The sequence below is a fragment of the Phodopus roborovskii genome, unplaced genomic scaffold, assembly GCF_943737965.1.
Source record: "Phodopus roborovskii unplaced genomic scaffold, PHOROB, whole genome shotgun sequence".
Lineage (NCBI taxonomy): Eukaryota > Metazoa > Chordata > Mammalia > Rodentia > Cricetidae > Phodopus > Phodopus roborovskii.
In genome coordinates, this window is record NW_026126410.1 from 40,894,382 (window position 1) to 40,911,389 (window position 17,008).

Below are 17,008 nucleotides of genomic sequence, written 5' to 3' on the forward strand. Positions count from 1 at the left end.
AAGCAAATTATCTTAATTCTTTCTTATCAGTGCCTTTTTTGGTACATCGTTGGCTTATATTGTGATAGAATATTTGAAAAATTGTTATTCGAGTAGTTGACTGGGGTTTCATAAGAACCCATTAAAATATAATTTCTGAAATGGCCTTAAACATACTTCTTCCATTTTGTACTGTATTTTTATGAGAAGCAATGTTCTAGAAATGGATAATTATAAAATCAAAATATCTGAGAAAATGAGGATGCAGCAAAAAAAAAAAACATCAGCTGTAGTTTAGTACTTTATATAAAAATAAACAAGCATATCTAACTCATTTTATGCAAATTTTATTTCCATAATTAATAACTAGTAAAAATTATATATATATATATCAAGGAATTACATTCCAAAAAATCTTCATGATTTGTTATTAGCAAATGTTTAAGTCATATATATATTTTGGACACCTATAGACACAGTAAAACTTCATCAGTGGAAAGAGGCTATGAATCAGGAACACAGCAGGGGACGCTCTTCGTTATTTTGTTGTTGCTGTGATAGATGGAATGACAATAGTAAAACTTAAAGAGGAGTGTTTCATTTTGGGTCAGAGTTGCCAGTAAGTAAACAAATCTCTAGGACTTAGAAGTATGTGAGTGGCATTATTACCATGTGGACACTAATTAATGAAAGTTGTCTGTAGTTAGTGAACACCCATGAAAGTGATTCCTAGCTAAGCGCAGGAAAAAAAAAAAAAAAAAAAAAAAAGAGTGTTTGCATTGCTGAACTGAGCAGGGGTTTTCATGTGACTTTGCCCAATCTATTTAAGAAAATGATGAAAATCTGGTCATTACCTGAATATTCCAACATCCTCATGGAATTCTCACAAAGTGATCTCCTAAGTTAATTACTAGGGCCAGGGCTTCACTTGGGCCCTCAGTGATATGATCAGTTGATTAATTTTAAAGCTCTGACCTTGGGCTTATCAGAGAACTGGCTGAAAGTGAAAGGAAATAGTTCCATTGCAGAGGTCTGGACTTGCCCTTGGCAAATTAGATCTTTAAAGGCCAGCTTTTACAATGAGCGGCTGGTCCTTGAAATAAGGTATAATTCTTCCCTGTGGTTCAGAATCCTGTTGTTTAAATATTGTCTGCACTTTACAGCATCTCTGGGAGGCTCACCCTCCTCTGCCTGAGTTAAGAGCTGACTAGTTTGGGCTTTATTAAAGACCTAACAAGTTGCAAAGGTCCTGACAGCTGGTTTTAGAAATTCTGTGATCTTTACAGCTGAGATCCTCAGATTCTAGGACCTTCCTGGCCTTCGGTATACAGTTTGCAGTAGATTCCAGACTCAGCACTGACTCATCCTTTGTCTTTGTTCAGCTCTGACTTCTCTCCCAGTTCCAGTGACCTGAGATTTGACTTCTGCCCTGTGTCCTATGGACCTGTGGGAAATTCTGTTCTTGGGCACTGAATGTTATTCTTCAAATCATGGTTCACATCATATCAGTTAGCAGAGGACCATTCGGGTATCCTGTGGTCAATGACATCCTTTGTGTGCCATTTCCAAACCCTTATTTCCTGGTCCTGATTCTCAGATCCTCATTTCACCCCTGCAGGCTCTTGATTCCATGCCTCAAAAGTGCACAAGGCTCCCCCAAAATTTGTGCTAATAAAGCCTCTGGTTTGTGTTCACCAATCCTGAGCACATTTGGTGAAGAAAGGTGTTTCTTTGATGGTTACACACAAGATGAGTCCTTCGCCACTTTGAGTTTCCGAAGGAAAGGGTAGCTGTCTGCCATGTTTCTTGTTTTTCTCTTTCACCTTTCCATTCCCTTGTCCTGTTCCTCCTAGAAGGATGACAATGAAATCCCAACCCATATCCCATGTGCAGCCTTGCCTAAAGACTTTACCCCCAAAACTATATCCATGTTTGAAGATGAGAAAGGGGGAGTGTGGGGACTCTATTCCAATATTGTACAAAGCTGGTAAGTGTCTTAGGAAAACAATTGGCAAAGAATATACATACTTTAATTTACATACTTTATGATACACTTGTCCTTCAGTAGGCAGATTAACCTGGATGGAATAACCTATTACACATGGGGCCCATAGGCCCCAGGCAATGGCACAGTACTGGGCTGAGCTGCAGGCGACAGTAACACTAGGAACCATTTGCTCCTCTGAACCTCAGAGACTGTTGAAGAAGTACTAGATAATAAAAATTGTTCAGCTCCATTGCTGACCCAAACACCACCGTGTGATATATTACTGCAGTTCGTACCTCCCACATAAAGTGCTAGCACGTGGAAAGTGATTCTGCCAGGTGATACCTTTCTTCATCCCAAGCATGAAGGCACAGACCTGAGGGTTCAAACAACAGAAAGACTCTGAAAGTGGAAGTTGTTGTAGCAGTTGCATGGCCCAGATAGCAGTAAACAAACAAATGAACTGGTTGGTTCTTGTATAATGCACATGCTTGGTCATTCTGAGTCCAAAATTAACGAGGCAGTGTCAGGTGGTGAACCAATACTGAGTGGTTGGCTTGCGGAGCTGAGTAATCTATAGGTCCTTTGTTATAGAACAGTGTTGTCCTTTCCTGGGGGTGTCATCGTTTTAAAAAAGCAGCTGGAGAGAGAAAGATGCCATGCAACAGAGTTCAGGTGGAGGGGTTTTTATTATGGGGAAAGGATCATAAAAGGGGGAAAGGGGAGAGGGAAGACCATCCTCTAGATACAGGAGCAGGAAATAGGAGAGAGAGAGAAAGAGAGGGGGGGTGGACAGGGCCCTTTTCAAAGGAACATATTGTGTCATCAGGATGGGCACAGCAGAAGCATGCTGGACCCATAAAAGGGAACATATTGAATAGGCACAGGTGGTGGTGCTCTTAGTGACAGAAGCTGAGGTCCTGTCATGTTAGAACTCCAAAGGCAAGCCAGTACAGATGCCTAAACAGTCTTGATCAGAGTTCACACCTAAGCTGTGTGTGTGTGTGTGTGTGTGTGTATGTGTGTTCTTGTGGGGTACATACATATGTGCATGTTTATGTCGGAGTTATCTGAGTATGTTTGTGTACATGTGTGCATGAATATGCATGTAGATACCATAGTTCAGACTTCAGTATCTTTCCTCAAGTGGTATCTGCTTGGATTTTGAGAAGCCAATAGGCCTGAAACTTGATAGCTAAGTGAGACTTACTGGCCAGCAAGACACAGAGATCCATGTGTCTCTACCTCCCAATGCTTGGATTCTCAGCAAATATCATCCTTCCTGGCTTTTTTAAGTGGGTTTGGGGGATCCAACGCAGATGTACATACTTGTATGGCAAGCATTTTTACAGAGTGAACTTTCTCCCAGCCTAAGGATTTTATATGTGTTATATTAGACTTCTGGGTCAGTGGCAGAGCAATTTCTTAATATAATAGTTAAGACCTTAGGTTCCATTGCAGCACTTTAGAAAAAAGTGTGCATAAGGTGCACCACTTGATTCTTCGACATATATGTACAGTGTACACTGTGAAGTTGCTAATAAATATGTCCATTACCTTATTATTGTGTTATTCTTTTCTTTTGGAATTAAATGGTGAGTATGTGTGACTCTTAGGTTCTTGACAAATGACAAGTCGACAGATGTTAATTATCGTTGTAAGTCTTCCACTAAGTGTAACTGAACACTGGGCCCTTGACTTGAAGGAGTTTGCAAGCTCAGTCACTGAGAGATTTGCAACAAATCTCTGAATAATGTGGCAAATTCACACTAACTATAACTCTTCTGATGTTAGCTAATTTGCCTCATCACAAGGACGAAATTAGTATGAAATGAGGTCTACAGAAATGAAACAGACGACATGGCTTGAAGGAATATTTTAGTCCACTTTTCAAGCATGTATTGAGTTAACTTTATCCCTCACCTTTATGAGCTAGAAAACAATGGAAAATGTTGTAACCACTTTGTGACAAAATAACCTAAAAGAAGTAAGAGCTCTCAAATCTTCTTGAGGCTTGAGCTACAATGCAATGTATCTGGGAGACCCTGTGGCAGCCAGGAAGCAGAGAGAGGATTTGGTCTGGAATGAAGCTTGTCTCTAACCTTTAAGTTCCACCTGTAGAAATCTATGTCCACCATCTAGGTCTCATATCCAAACAATGTCACAGTTCCCAAAACTCTGTGCCCCCAGCTGGGGACCAACTATTCAAACACAAGAGTTTGTGGATGATGTCCACGTCACACTGTCTGCTGCAGAGAGTTTCTCACTAGAATGAAGAGATGCCTGTCTACTTTCTGCCACCCACAATTAGATGATCACACCCTACCTACTGCTCTTTCCTGTTTCTGTGGGAGTTTTCTCATACAAGATATTATTTCTGGAATAGAGGAAGTACTCTTAGCCCTGGCATCCCCTTCCCCCATCAATGTTGTGATTATGGATCATGTACAGAAGGCACAATAATTGAGCCCAATGCTTTATATGATGCATTCTTGGGGGCACAGGGAGGTTCAATAAATCTCTTTTCTAGAACCCTATTCTCTACTGCAGGACTCTCCTGTTGCCATCCATGCTGATATGGCCCAAAATCAATAGCCCTAAATCACTAGTTACATCTTAGACTCCTTGTACAGGTCCACCTGGAGTTGGCATTAGTTACTTTGGTCTTTGTCATACTACATCCTTCCTGAATCCCAGTCTCCAGGGCTGCACTGGGAATATCCACTTCAAGAACAGCTGAGTATACACTCAGATATTATAAACCTTGGGAACCAAGCTGCTACTCTTAGAGATTTGCTCTCACCACAATTTCCTTTTCAAACTCCTGCCCCCCAAGCATATCAGCTCTCTGCCTCTCTACTGTGTTTCAGGGAAAAACATAGCAAGGAAGGTGCATAGAAATCAATGGGCAATGTATCTACCCAAGTTCCTCAAACAAATGGCAGAATTTTAATTATGCGCTTCTCTGTTATTATCCAGGATTAAAAACAACCAAAGTATGAGAAGTTCTATGTTGAACTTAGAGGAATTTCTTCTAGGGAAGAAATAGAAAACCCTGAAGATTCACTCAGTAAACCCCACATGGCTCCTTATTGGGTGCTCAACAGACAGAATACCAGGGATGGGAAAGGAGCTAATCACTTCATGCCAAGTGAAGCTGATGCCATATAAAAATACAGATGTCTGTTCTGTGGTTTGATCCCACAAACTACCTGCCTTGAATCAAGAATTACCTTGCATGAGTGCCCAGATTACAGGTCAGAAGCAGCTTGGAGTAGAGATGAGAGGTACCATTTCCTAGAGGAGCTCCCAGAAGAAGAACAGAGGGAGGGTCTTCTCAGGAGAATATGCAAAATAGACAGTATATGCTGCTAGAGAAGGGGTCTGTGTGTTTGGGAAGCTGAGCCAAGGCAATCAATCCACTAGAACTGTGGCTGGGGAGGAAGGAGATGAAGCTGAGAGGCGGGATGGCCCCCAATGACCATTTCTTCCTAGCACCCAAATCCTTGATATCTGGTGCTGAGACACATTAGGTATGGAGAGGAGACCCTTAGTTCTGTTTTGTATCCTGAGCTCTTGTTGTGCATGGCAGGTCTCAGTGAGAGGCACAAATTCTTTGAACCTGGGTAGAGAGTTCTAGCCCAGTAGTAGAGACCTCAGCTTGTCTTATAGATATAAGGATGGATACAACTATTCTTGAAGAGAGATTGCAGACTCCAGCCTTCAGACAGCTTGGTCCACCAGGCATTATTTTATAATAGGCAATGAAGCAACTTAGAAGAATGACAAAATAATTTTCATATTCCTTTGAGGAAAGAGTTAACATTCTTCTTTTGAATTAATGTTTCATAGGTGCAAAAGCTCTTAGCACAGATTTTCTTAACTATCTTAATCGATAACTAATGGGAGCAGACAGAGTGTGAAGCTTACCACTGGCAGTGAGGGGATAATTTAGACTGCAGTGTTGCCTGGTCCATATCAGACAAGGGCTGCCAACGGGGTGGTTGTTTTGTAATTCAGATACAATAAATCCAAGGCAAGTAATTTCCTCTTAGAAACCTGAATTGCTTCCTTAACAGAATGGCTGGAGTTAGATTTAAGCTGTGAGCTTAGATGAGAACTTCAGAAAGGATACCCGTGGGACTCTATTAATTGCACTCTTGTTTTAAATGTAATATGGTTTTTATTCACAGGAAACTCCAGTGGTAAATTTCCTGTGAGCACTAGCTTATGATCTGGCCTACTGAAAGGGCCGTTGGAGCTGTGTTTTGCAAGGCAATCAAAGTTGCTATAAAAGAAATATCATTTTCCTCTGCTTGTGTGGAATGAGAACTAATGGATTTGGGAAGCTGGCTGGCTCGATGTTCCACTGCAGGCCAAGCAGTAGCAAGGAAGGCGTGATGGCTCGGTGTTCACTATAAATTTACTTAATGGCCCCGACACTGTGAACTGGGTACCAGCTGGAAGACAGAGGTTACACAGCTTACTAGTGTTAGAGCTAGGTGTCCGATCTGGGCAGTTGGTGTCTGTTGTACCTAGTGAACTGTGTGAACTCACTTGGTACCTACTGTGTGTCAGGCACTGTTCTTCAAGTCAGAAATGATACAGTGAACAAGGTAGCCTGTGTGCTGTGACAGACATCTGGCTTTATAGACTGTGGTTGAATAAAATGCTTTGAAATTAAGGAACGTTGCATGTACTACATGATTGAAATGTCTCAGCTGGTGATCATATTTCCTTTATGGATAAAATAACTTGAATCTGATAAAAGAGTTAATTAAACTCTGTGTTTTTAGACAGATTTTACTGTACTGGCCAGCAAGACCTATGTTTTTGTCCCTTTGCTATATAAATGTAATGCTCATTCCGAGTGCCAAGAGCCATTTGATCCATTTGCTCAGATTTCAAGTTAAGAGAAAGAACTTCGGTAATGTATTAGTTGTCTGCCACATTGGGGTAGCAGCTAGCTAAATTAATGAACTTTATATAATGATCTGTTGCTATAGCAACAGGCTGCCCAGTGAGTGGGAGAAGGTATTTCATCATTACCACACTGGTAATGCTTGGATGGTAGCTGAGGCAAATACAAAGGCTTCTATATCTTTGCAGTAACTGGGTCGATGAGACAAACACACAGAGACAAAAATGCCTCTGCATTACAGTGGCACAGAAGCAGAACAATGAGAAATAAAGTCACTTAGCTTCCTAGGTGAGTGTCCCGGAGTCCACAGTCAATCTCTGCCAATCACAGGGGTCTATTGTCCAAGACAGCACATACCTTTCCTTCTGTTCTGTATTCAGTGCATGGAAACGTGACTAGAAATCATCCCCTTCAAATATGACAGACTTTAGAGATGTGCTAAAGAATGGAGCACAAATGATAGACTGAGCACTTTGTTATAATCCCTCCATCTTTATCTATCTTCCTGAAGAAATTTACCTTTGTTTGTTGGCAGGATTATTGTCCTTTACTTACAAAGTGAAGCTATGCATCTGTGTCTTGAACATCCCTGTCTTCTAAAATCATTATTACATTTCGGACACAATATGTGTATCCTATGTGTTGGAAGAATATTTGGATGCCATTCTTAAAATATATTGAAATTTCTGAGCCATCTTTCATTGTAGGTGTTGATACATTAGGCCATCTTTTTTCACATAAAGTACAATGACTTTCATGTCTATCATGAGCTTCCATTTCATTATAGTTAAGATGTAGTAAGTTGAGGACTATGTGATCATGCCCAAATAATAAAAGACAAGAATTGTTTCCACACAGTGATAACAAGTGTTGCATATTTTCCTTACCTTTCTCCTCTCCATCATTCATCCCCTTGCTTTCTTCCTGCTAAATATGTTTTTATGCTACTTTTGAAAAGACTGCAAAACTAAATCCTAGAAACTCTGCCCTAAGAAATTCAATCTAGGGCTGGGGAGATGGTATAGCCAGATAGGAGTCCTCACTGCACAAGAATGAAGGTCTGTGTTCAAATCCCCAGAAACTGGGGGAAAAAAGCTGGTGTGGTCTCATGTGTCTGTAACCCCAGTGGGGTGACCAGAAACAGAAGAGGTGCTCAAATTTGATGACTGCCAGCCTAGCTCCAGATTCAGTGAGAAACCCTGACCCTGATTCAAGAAAACAAGCAGTCAGGGATAGATCCACTCCCCTAATAGCTTCCTCTGCATGAGCTTGCAGATGAACACTTCTCTCTCTCTCTCTCTCTCTCTCTCTCTCTCACACACACACACACACACACACACACACACACTCCCCTCTCTCACATAATGCACACATGTGAATAAAACCCCCTTTCTCACACACATACTTGCCCTCTCTGTTACACACACATGCACATACACCCCCATCTTACACATAGCTCTTCTCTTTATCTCTCTCACGCATACATGTATACACACACACACACACACAAACACACACACGAATGTTATAAACGAAGGTTCCTCACAGTTCATTGGTGAATACTCATTTAGTACTGATTTCCCCAAAAAACCCAGCAGAGGCATCAACACAAATGTTTGAACAATAACATCTATGGGAATTATTATATTTTAAACCAAACACATTATCAAAATTATACCTGTCCTATACCACCCTCTATAACTTCTCTATGCCACAGGTGTGTGTATACTCTATGTATGTGTCAATGCATCTACAGTCCCGTATTATGTGTATATATAATACAACATCCCTGCGACCTATCTGAAGAGTCTGTGCAGAGGATCCTTGCCAGGCATGAACCAGGGGCCAAGAAGACTTGGACCAGTTCAAACATGAGTTGTTCCAAGTCACAAGTCACTTTGTATCTTCTGTGCCTGGGCAACAGTCAGTGCACTGACATCAGGGATCCCAGATTGTCCCTCTGGGGTTTTTCTCTCCTAGTATTCTGTATCTGTTTTAATCAGTAATGAGGGTTAGCATGACTCTCTAGTTCCTGGGCTTGCCACTGAGGAGGCCGGTGCTAGATGAGCTGTTCTCACAGCTGTCTACATTGGTGTACCACTGCAGGGCTTTAATGAGCACCCATGCCTGAGCCCTTTGTCCAGAGCAGCCCATTGAAGAGGCCTCTGCACTACTGAAAGTTGCTCAGATGACACATAGGCTGGTGATCACGACTGTGTACATCGGGCACACTCTGCTTATCTGAGCATGGCTGTGCTACCTGCAAGCCTTATTTCCTTCCTGTCTTGTCTTTGCAGATTATGGCACCATTAAGAAAGTGCGGGCTCCCCTGAGTCAGACATCAGGCAGCTGTTTGCTAGAAGAAATTGAGCTTTTCCCAGAGAGGAGGAGGGAGCCCATCAGGAGCCTGCAGATCCTCCATAGCCAGAGTGTCCTGTTCGTGGGGCTGCAGGAGCATGTGGCCAAGATCCCCCTGAAGAGATGCCACTTCCACCAAACACGCAGGTGAGGAAGCCCCAGGGTGAGGCTACTTATGCCAAGAAGCCTTTTGAATCTCCTGCAGCCTGAAGTGTGTAGAGGCTTAGATCTGTGTGCATGTTGCATTCCAGATGCAGGGTCTTTGTGGAAATAGGTTGCTATGATACCACTAACCTCTGGTTGTTGTTGGAGGAACCCTGTGGGTAACAATTGTGAGCAGTCATAGGTGTGAAAATGTATTCAGTATGTGATAACTCTCAGTGACCATGCTACAATTTAGTGCTCCAATGTAAGTTAATATTTTATTTGAATACAGACACATGCATGCGCACACATTGGGGCAGGGGCAGGTGTGAGGGGGGAGGGAGAGAGCGAATTGAGATAGAGGAAGCCTGCACTCTTCTTAGAGCCCGCTGAGAAGTAGCACTGATGCTGATCCAAAATTTCATCTCTGTAGACCATTGGCGGCTTATCCTGCTGGCTAACAGCCTTAGCTTCAGTTCATTCCTAAGGTTCCATCATCATGTAGGCCGTAGTGGGAATGAGATCCTGGAGGTACAGGGACATCCAAGTGCCGTCAGGGCTTTCCATGACCCCTGCCCTGGCCTCTTGTTTTCTTATGAGTGTCCAGTGTTGACCATAGTGTGCTTTGAAGTTTATTTTGTAAATATCCAAGCCTGGGTGCTTAGGAAGTGGAGGGGACTGTAAACTCAGCGAACTTGACTAGTACTCCAGTGTTTGCCTTGCTGGAAACCAGAAACATATTCTGGCTTCTGACGCAGTTCTGCTCTGGGGCTGGGGGCTTGGAAGCCTTGTTCATGTCCATTCCCCTGATGAGGGAATACCTGAAAGTTTATGTAGAAGCAACATTTTTTTCTGTACTACTTGTAAGATTCTGCCATGCATAGGCCATTCTGTTTCCTGCCTGAGGCAGGAATTTCATAGTATACATGATATAAATAATTTGGACCATGACTCCCAAAGTACTTTAGCATCATTGTCTCACCTCACACATGTGACTTTCTATAGAATCAACTGTTGTTCTACATTGTAAAATCACAAGTTCTTCACATGTTATTATGTAGAAGGAAGGGTTTTCTTTTTTCTTTTTATGTGTAACTATTACAAAGTTCCACCCAGGATTACTTTATAAAATGAAATTTGAATGACATTCCTTGGTATCAGAAAGAGTTAAAGAATACTATCAGGGAACTCTTACTGAGTAATTGCATCTTGAACCTTGTTAGTAGATAGTGATGTTTATTAGCAACCCTCTTTTGTGTATGTCTGATTTCTAACTTTAACCAATGGCTGTCTGAAACTTGTTCCTGTGCATATTTCTGCAAGTCTAGTTTGGGGCAGATGTCACTGCATTCTGAGTGATGATCATTCCTGGATAACAGGGATGATTGTGGCATAACCCAGAGCAATATCCTAGACCAGTTTTCCGAGTCTTGCTCTGTTAGAGTGATGTTTTTCCTGGGAACCTGTTGGCATCAGAACACAGTAAGGGAAACATGGCCTGTGCCAAGTGAGATGTTTCTGGCATTAAATAGGAGTACTGTTGCAAAGCATGACACAATCTTTTGCTTTAACTACACTTTCCTTCAATGAGTCTAGGTCATCTCAATTCCCATGGGCTCACTAAATCACAGGTCAGTGTGGTGATTTGAGTGCAGTCGGCTCCCATAATCTCACTAGGAGTAGTACTATTAGCAGGTGTCACTTTGTTGGAGTGGGTGTGGCCTTGCTGAAGGAAGTGTGTCACTGTATGGGTGGCCTTTGAGGTTTCCTATGCTCATGATACTGCCCAGTGTTTCCACTGATTTCCTGTTGCCTACAAAATGTAGAACTCTCAGCTACACTGCCTGTCAGCTTCCATGCTCCCTGCCAAGATGATGATGGACTGAACCTCTGAAACTGTAAATGAGCCACCCCAATTAAATGTTTTCTTTATACGACTTGCCATTGTCATGGTGTCTCTTCACAGGACTAAAACCCCAACAAGACAGTCCTATCACCAAGGGAGGTACGGTGCCCACTGTCCTTCATGTCATGGTCCATAAGTGCAATCTTGAATCCTCAGAGGCTGGTGCCACCAGGTGCAGATGCCAGAGTGAATAGTTATTGCTTCCTCTGAGGAGAATAAGGCCACATGTGTCTTCATCTGCCCCCACAGGAGAGGAGACGCTCATGTTTCTCTCTTAGCTGAATCTCTCCTCTGTTTATTTTTCACTTGCTCAGAGTGAAACAGCAAGAAATCATAGCTCCATTGTAAGTTGATATACTGGGCTTGTCTGTGTGTGCCACAGTTGGGAGGCTTGTGTTTGGCTCTTAGTATTCCATCTGAGAAGGAAACTCTAAGGACTGTGAACCAAGCATCCCTCTGTGTGTCTTCCAACGGGCTTCTCTAAGTGTTCTCATCATATGGAAGAGAGAGCCTCCCCAGTTAAAACTCACAAGAAGACTCTGTTTTGTAAGCACTACATGCTTGGGTTTTTTTTTAATGAATTATAAGAAAAATAGAATTGTTTTAGAGGAACAATTTTCGGAAATATGCTTAATGAAGCACACTGATTAGAAATGGGCTCATAACAGGGTTATGTGATAATTTCTTTGTCAAATGCTATTCTGTAGTAAAATATCAATAATTTGGTTTTACTTTAGGAAATAAATTTCAGAAATAAAATCTTGCAATATTTAAAAAGAGAAAGTGAGCTCATGTAAATAATGTGCCTCAAATATAAATATGACATTTTGAAAAGGAAAGGTGAAACACAAAAATCTTTATATTTTTCCCTTTCATCAATTCTCTGTTTTCCAAAGACAATTCATACAATTTCTCAGTACTTTTTGCATTCCTATCACATTTTCCTTGATTATTGAACCACCTCTGAAAGAGAAGTACTATTTTATTCTTATTGTTCAGATGAAGGTGTGGAAATCTAAATGTCAGTGCCCTGGTTAAAGTCACATACCTCCTTCAGTGACACACAGAGATCAGGGCCAGCCTGTATGTCCCCGAAATCCATGCTATGTTGACAGCTTGCTCTTGGTGCAGAGAAGTCACCACAGATAGAGTTGGATCTAGTTTGAAGCTGCTGGAGTACACAGACAGTATAGGACCAGGAACACAGAACTTGCTAGCCATGATGTCTTCTTAGTGGCTTCCTCATCTTTGTGCTTGCCATATGGCAGAGGGAACCAGCATGGAACCTTCTCGAAGTACCCCAAGCTGAGTGCCCACTCCTGCCTTCCTCAAGGTGATGCTACATCCTTGGGGGAGGCTGCCAACACTGTCCGTGGCTCATCTTCAGTCTCCACTGTAGCTCCAAAAGAGCATGGTAGCAATGGGCATTTCTCTAGTAGCTATTTTAGAAGGAAAATACCTTACACTTATCATTTAGTCAAATGTTATCACCAACATGGGTAAATATATTTGTTAGCATGTTCCAATGCTGGCACTTAATAATAGTGTAGATAATCATGAAGATAGTGGAGGCAAACCCAGGCCAATGCTTGACAGTGCCTCGTGAGTGCCACCTTCTGGGCACTTTGCTCTTGGTGTACACTGCCAGTGTCAGTATGTGACCTCTGAAGAAAGAACACTTTGTGATGGCAGAGCACGGGGTGGAGCTGACAGAAAAGCCAGAACTAAATCCCGGCCTGGCTTATATTCCAAGGAAAATCATAACCTGGCACTTAGAGGCTGTTGGACTTGAAGAGTTCCCATTGCACCATGTCAGGAAGCAGAGATGACCAAAAGACTCGGGCTTTCATGGTCATATCTAAAAGTCAGGCTTTTTATCTCCTCCGACCTCTAGAAGTTTTGCACATCCTAGGATAGTTACAGCTCTTCAAGTCTCAGCAAATGAAAGCTTGGGAGGGTAGGCTTAGTGGGAGGACACACACTGTTGAAGTCATTTCAAGAATTGTGCACTGACTAGATTCGCAGTTCAGTAAACTCTGCTTGCAAAAGGAAGGAAAATGTACCAAGTACAAGATTTCTGTAGCAAGGAAAGAGCTTCCCCCTGGTGTGTGGCCATCCTACAGAACCAAGACTATGGACTGGGCAAAGCTTGACAATGAACAGATAGGTAAAATATGTGAACCTCTTTAGGATTCAATTTATGATTTGTACAACCAACCAAGACCAGAGGAGAACATCAAGCCTTTGATGCAGTATTCCACAGAAAGATACAAAAGCATAAAGGGCCAGGGGCTAGTGCTACAGAACAGCCAAGGGGCCTGTTGGTCCAGAGGTTTCCCCAAGAAGCTGAGCCATCAAAGAACCCACAACTGTTCCTGAAGTGAAGCAAGACAGGAATCCAGCACCTCTACAGAACCCCAAAGTGGTGAAGAGAGCAATGGGACTTGATAAGATCAGCCCTAGACTTCACAGAGCAGTGAGGCAGGAAGGAGATGACTACAGCAACTCCTGGAAACCACTGTAACATGGGATCTCAATGTTGGGGCACTCTGCTGAAGCTTATGATGGCCTATTGCTGCTGAGCCATACCTGATGTCTTATCAGTGTTCATCAGTGTGCTGGAGTGAAAAACATCCCTGTGTGTGTGGTGTTTAAGTAAACCTCAGCAGGGCACATGCGGCCTATAGACTTTCATTCACTAATTGCTCAGTTAAAGCAGTATGTCTTTTGACTGGATATATTTCTATTACATATATGCAAATATAAGTTACTAAACCTACTGAATAACTGGTTAAGTTGGGTATACAAAACCTAATATATTCTGAATCTCATAGAATTTCTATACTTTGGAAATTCTCATGTATTGTTTATTATTTTTATTTGAAACTCGTTGCATGTTGTAAGATAAGATTAGCTCACCATCCATAGAGTTTGCATTCTGTATATGAGGGACCGATTTGAGTCAAAGAGAGCATGTGTAAGCAGTAATGATTGCAGTCTTAGAGCAGAAACTAGGAACACATGGGTTCTATCTTGCTGAAGAAGTCTGACCCTAAGGCCTGGTTGGTCTCTGGCTCCAGGTCCCTTTGGCTCCAACACTTTGTGCACCTTAAAAGAGTCTCAGTACATATTTGACGAATTGACACACGCGCCCTACTTCTGCCTCCTCTGCTCTCTTTCCATAACCTAGTGGGTGGGGAGGGTAACATTTTCTGAAAGCATAGAAAGGTATGGTGATATAAATAGCAAGAAGAGTGGGAACCCATGATCCTTTGGTCCTTCTGTTGTATGACATAATTGGGGAGAAAAGAAAAGCCGGCTCAGGAACAGACACATATATGAAATGGTAAATGGACACTTCTAGAACTGTATTTGATAAAACTAGAAAGCAAAATGGGACCATCAAGAAAAACTCTTAGGCTTCACTGGACAGAGCTTGTATCTTCTCACTATTAATCCAGTTAGTGGATAATAGTATCATTAAGCTAAAGGATTAATACATCATTAAGAAAATTAGTATGGAAATTAAATGCTATAGGACACTCATTGCTTTAAAGGGCAAAGTTTGCAAAGGTAGACTTAACAGGTTGTCACCATTATTAATTAAATGGTCTGTGAAGACACTATGTGCACCATGGGAAAATATATCACATGCAGAGAAAATAACATCCTCCATGGGCCCAGTGATACATCTTCAGTCAACAGGTTGCATATTCTACAAGCATCCAGGAGGACAAAGTAAATATTCTCCTTCTGCAATTAATTTATCGATTTGTAAGTCTCAGTGTCCTGAAGTTTTAACTACAGTGACATTCATTTGCTTAGCCTGTGAAGTCTGTGGATTTCCTTCATCAGTTCATTCACAAAGTATTTATAACATTTAATACATTCCAAACACGAAGCCAATTCCTGAGTGTATGATGACAGATGATACATCCCTGACCCTGTCTATGTAGGGCCCAGAGTCTAATGAGAAACTCTGCCATAAATAAAATTATTTGAATATCTAATGTAGAACTGAGTCAAAGGTTCTTGGGGTTGTATTACATTTTATTCCAAAATAGATTTATCATTAAACCTGATCCTAGACCATGCTAGGAATTAATCCTCTCAACTGATGTCCAATTATTTTTAAGCCATATCTGAATTATGACTGGTTTTCTCAGCTTCAGCTTTTAGAACTAAACACCAGGACATGACAGACATAGTCAATGGATTTTTCACTTAGTGGGTTACTTTGAAGCCATTAAATAGTAACTGTGGCAACTATTCTATACTTGCAATGATTGTAACTATCTAAATAAAGATGGGGGAGATAAATCATATGTACCCAATGTTACTTATAATGGTACAAAGCTTTCTGTAAGAGAAATCTCAGGTGGGTTCATGCTGGAACAAATATTTTTTTAGCATTATTGTAACACCTTGCTGAAGTAAAGAGGAAGTTTCCAAAATGTGTTGGGAGGCAAAACAAAAACTTCTCTGACCTCTAGCAGAGCTAATGATTGCACATTACCTTATTGTGCCCTGTGTAATGATTGGGGAAAGGCATGGGCTTGAAGTAAGCAAGATATGAAGCATGCACTATTTGACAGGCATCTCACTAAAGATAATGTAATGTTACACGTGCAGAATCCCCAGGACTGATCACCTTACTGGATCTCATGAAGTGTGCCTCCATTTCATGATGGATCTGCCTCTAGCAATAATAACAAATATTGGTCCAAGTTCAAGGTAAAAACAAAATGTATGTACAGCATCTTTTAGAGGCACTGTGAACTACCTGCCTTCTACAGGATCCAGATTTCCTCCCTATATCTCTGAACCACATGTGCTTTTCCTCGTTGTCTCTTATTTGTGAACTATTTGAGTGTAATCATGTTACTGCTACAGTTACTGCATGTTACTGCAAACAGGTTTTTAAGATCGGTCAAATGGGCTAAAAATACTCAAGGTAAAATCGACTCCTGAGCTTTGAGCTTCTCTTAGATGCTTTAGCTAGCCAACGTTTTGGGGTTCTCTTTCCTGTTGCATATTTAAAGATGCCCTGGGAAGGGGAAACAGATGAGATTTCCTGGGTAAACTGCAACTGGAATGGGGCTATAGGAGAGAGAAGCAGGAGGGGAACATGAGGTATCTAGGTGGCCAAGTTGGGGGATGGATGGGGAGGGAAAGCAATGAAAGAGATGTCTTGATAGAGGGGACCATTATGGGTTAGGGAGAAATTGGTGCCAGGGAAACTCCCAGGATTTCACAAGGATGACCCCAGCTAAGACCCCCAGATCTAGCAGAGAGGGTGACTGAGCTGGTTTTCTCCTGTAATCAGATTGGTGACTACCATAATTGGTCATCATAGAACCTTCACCCAGTAACTGATGAAAATAGATGTCAATATCCACGGCCAATCCCTGGGCTGATGTCTGGGTGTCCATTGAAGAGAGAGAGGAGGGATTATATGAGTGGGGGTTATGGGGATCAAGATCATGAAAGGGAAAGCTACAGAGATATCTGACCAAGCTGGTGGGAGCTCACCGACTCTAGACCAACAGCTCGGGAATCTGCATGGGACTGACGTAGGCCTTTGCATGTGATTGACTGTTGTGTAGCTTAGTCTGTTTGTGAGACCCCTGGAAGTGGAACCACGATCTGTCCCTGGTGCATAAGCTGACTTTTTAAAACCTATTCCCTATGGTGAAATGCTTTGCTCAGCCTT

At 41.8% G+C, this 17,008-nt stretch overlaps 1 protein-coding gene across 1 annotated transcript in view; it reads left to right on the top strand.

Moving 5' to 3' along the window:
- The window catches only part of Sema5a (semaphorin 5A), a 415,024-nt gene that overhangs the window by 324,846 nt on the left and 73,170 nt on the right, over positions 1-17,008 (top strand). The window contains exon 12 of the mRNA XM_051182617.1: positions 9,185-9,392. Within this exon, the coding sequence (XP_051038574.1) occupies positions 9,185-9,392 (208 nt within the window). The remainder of the gene's footprint in view (positions 1-9,184; positions 9,393-17,008) is intronic.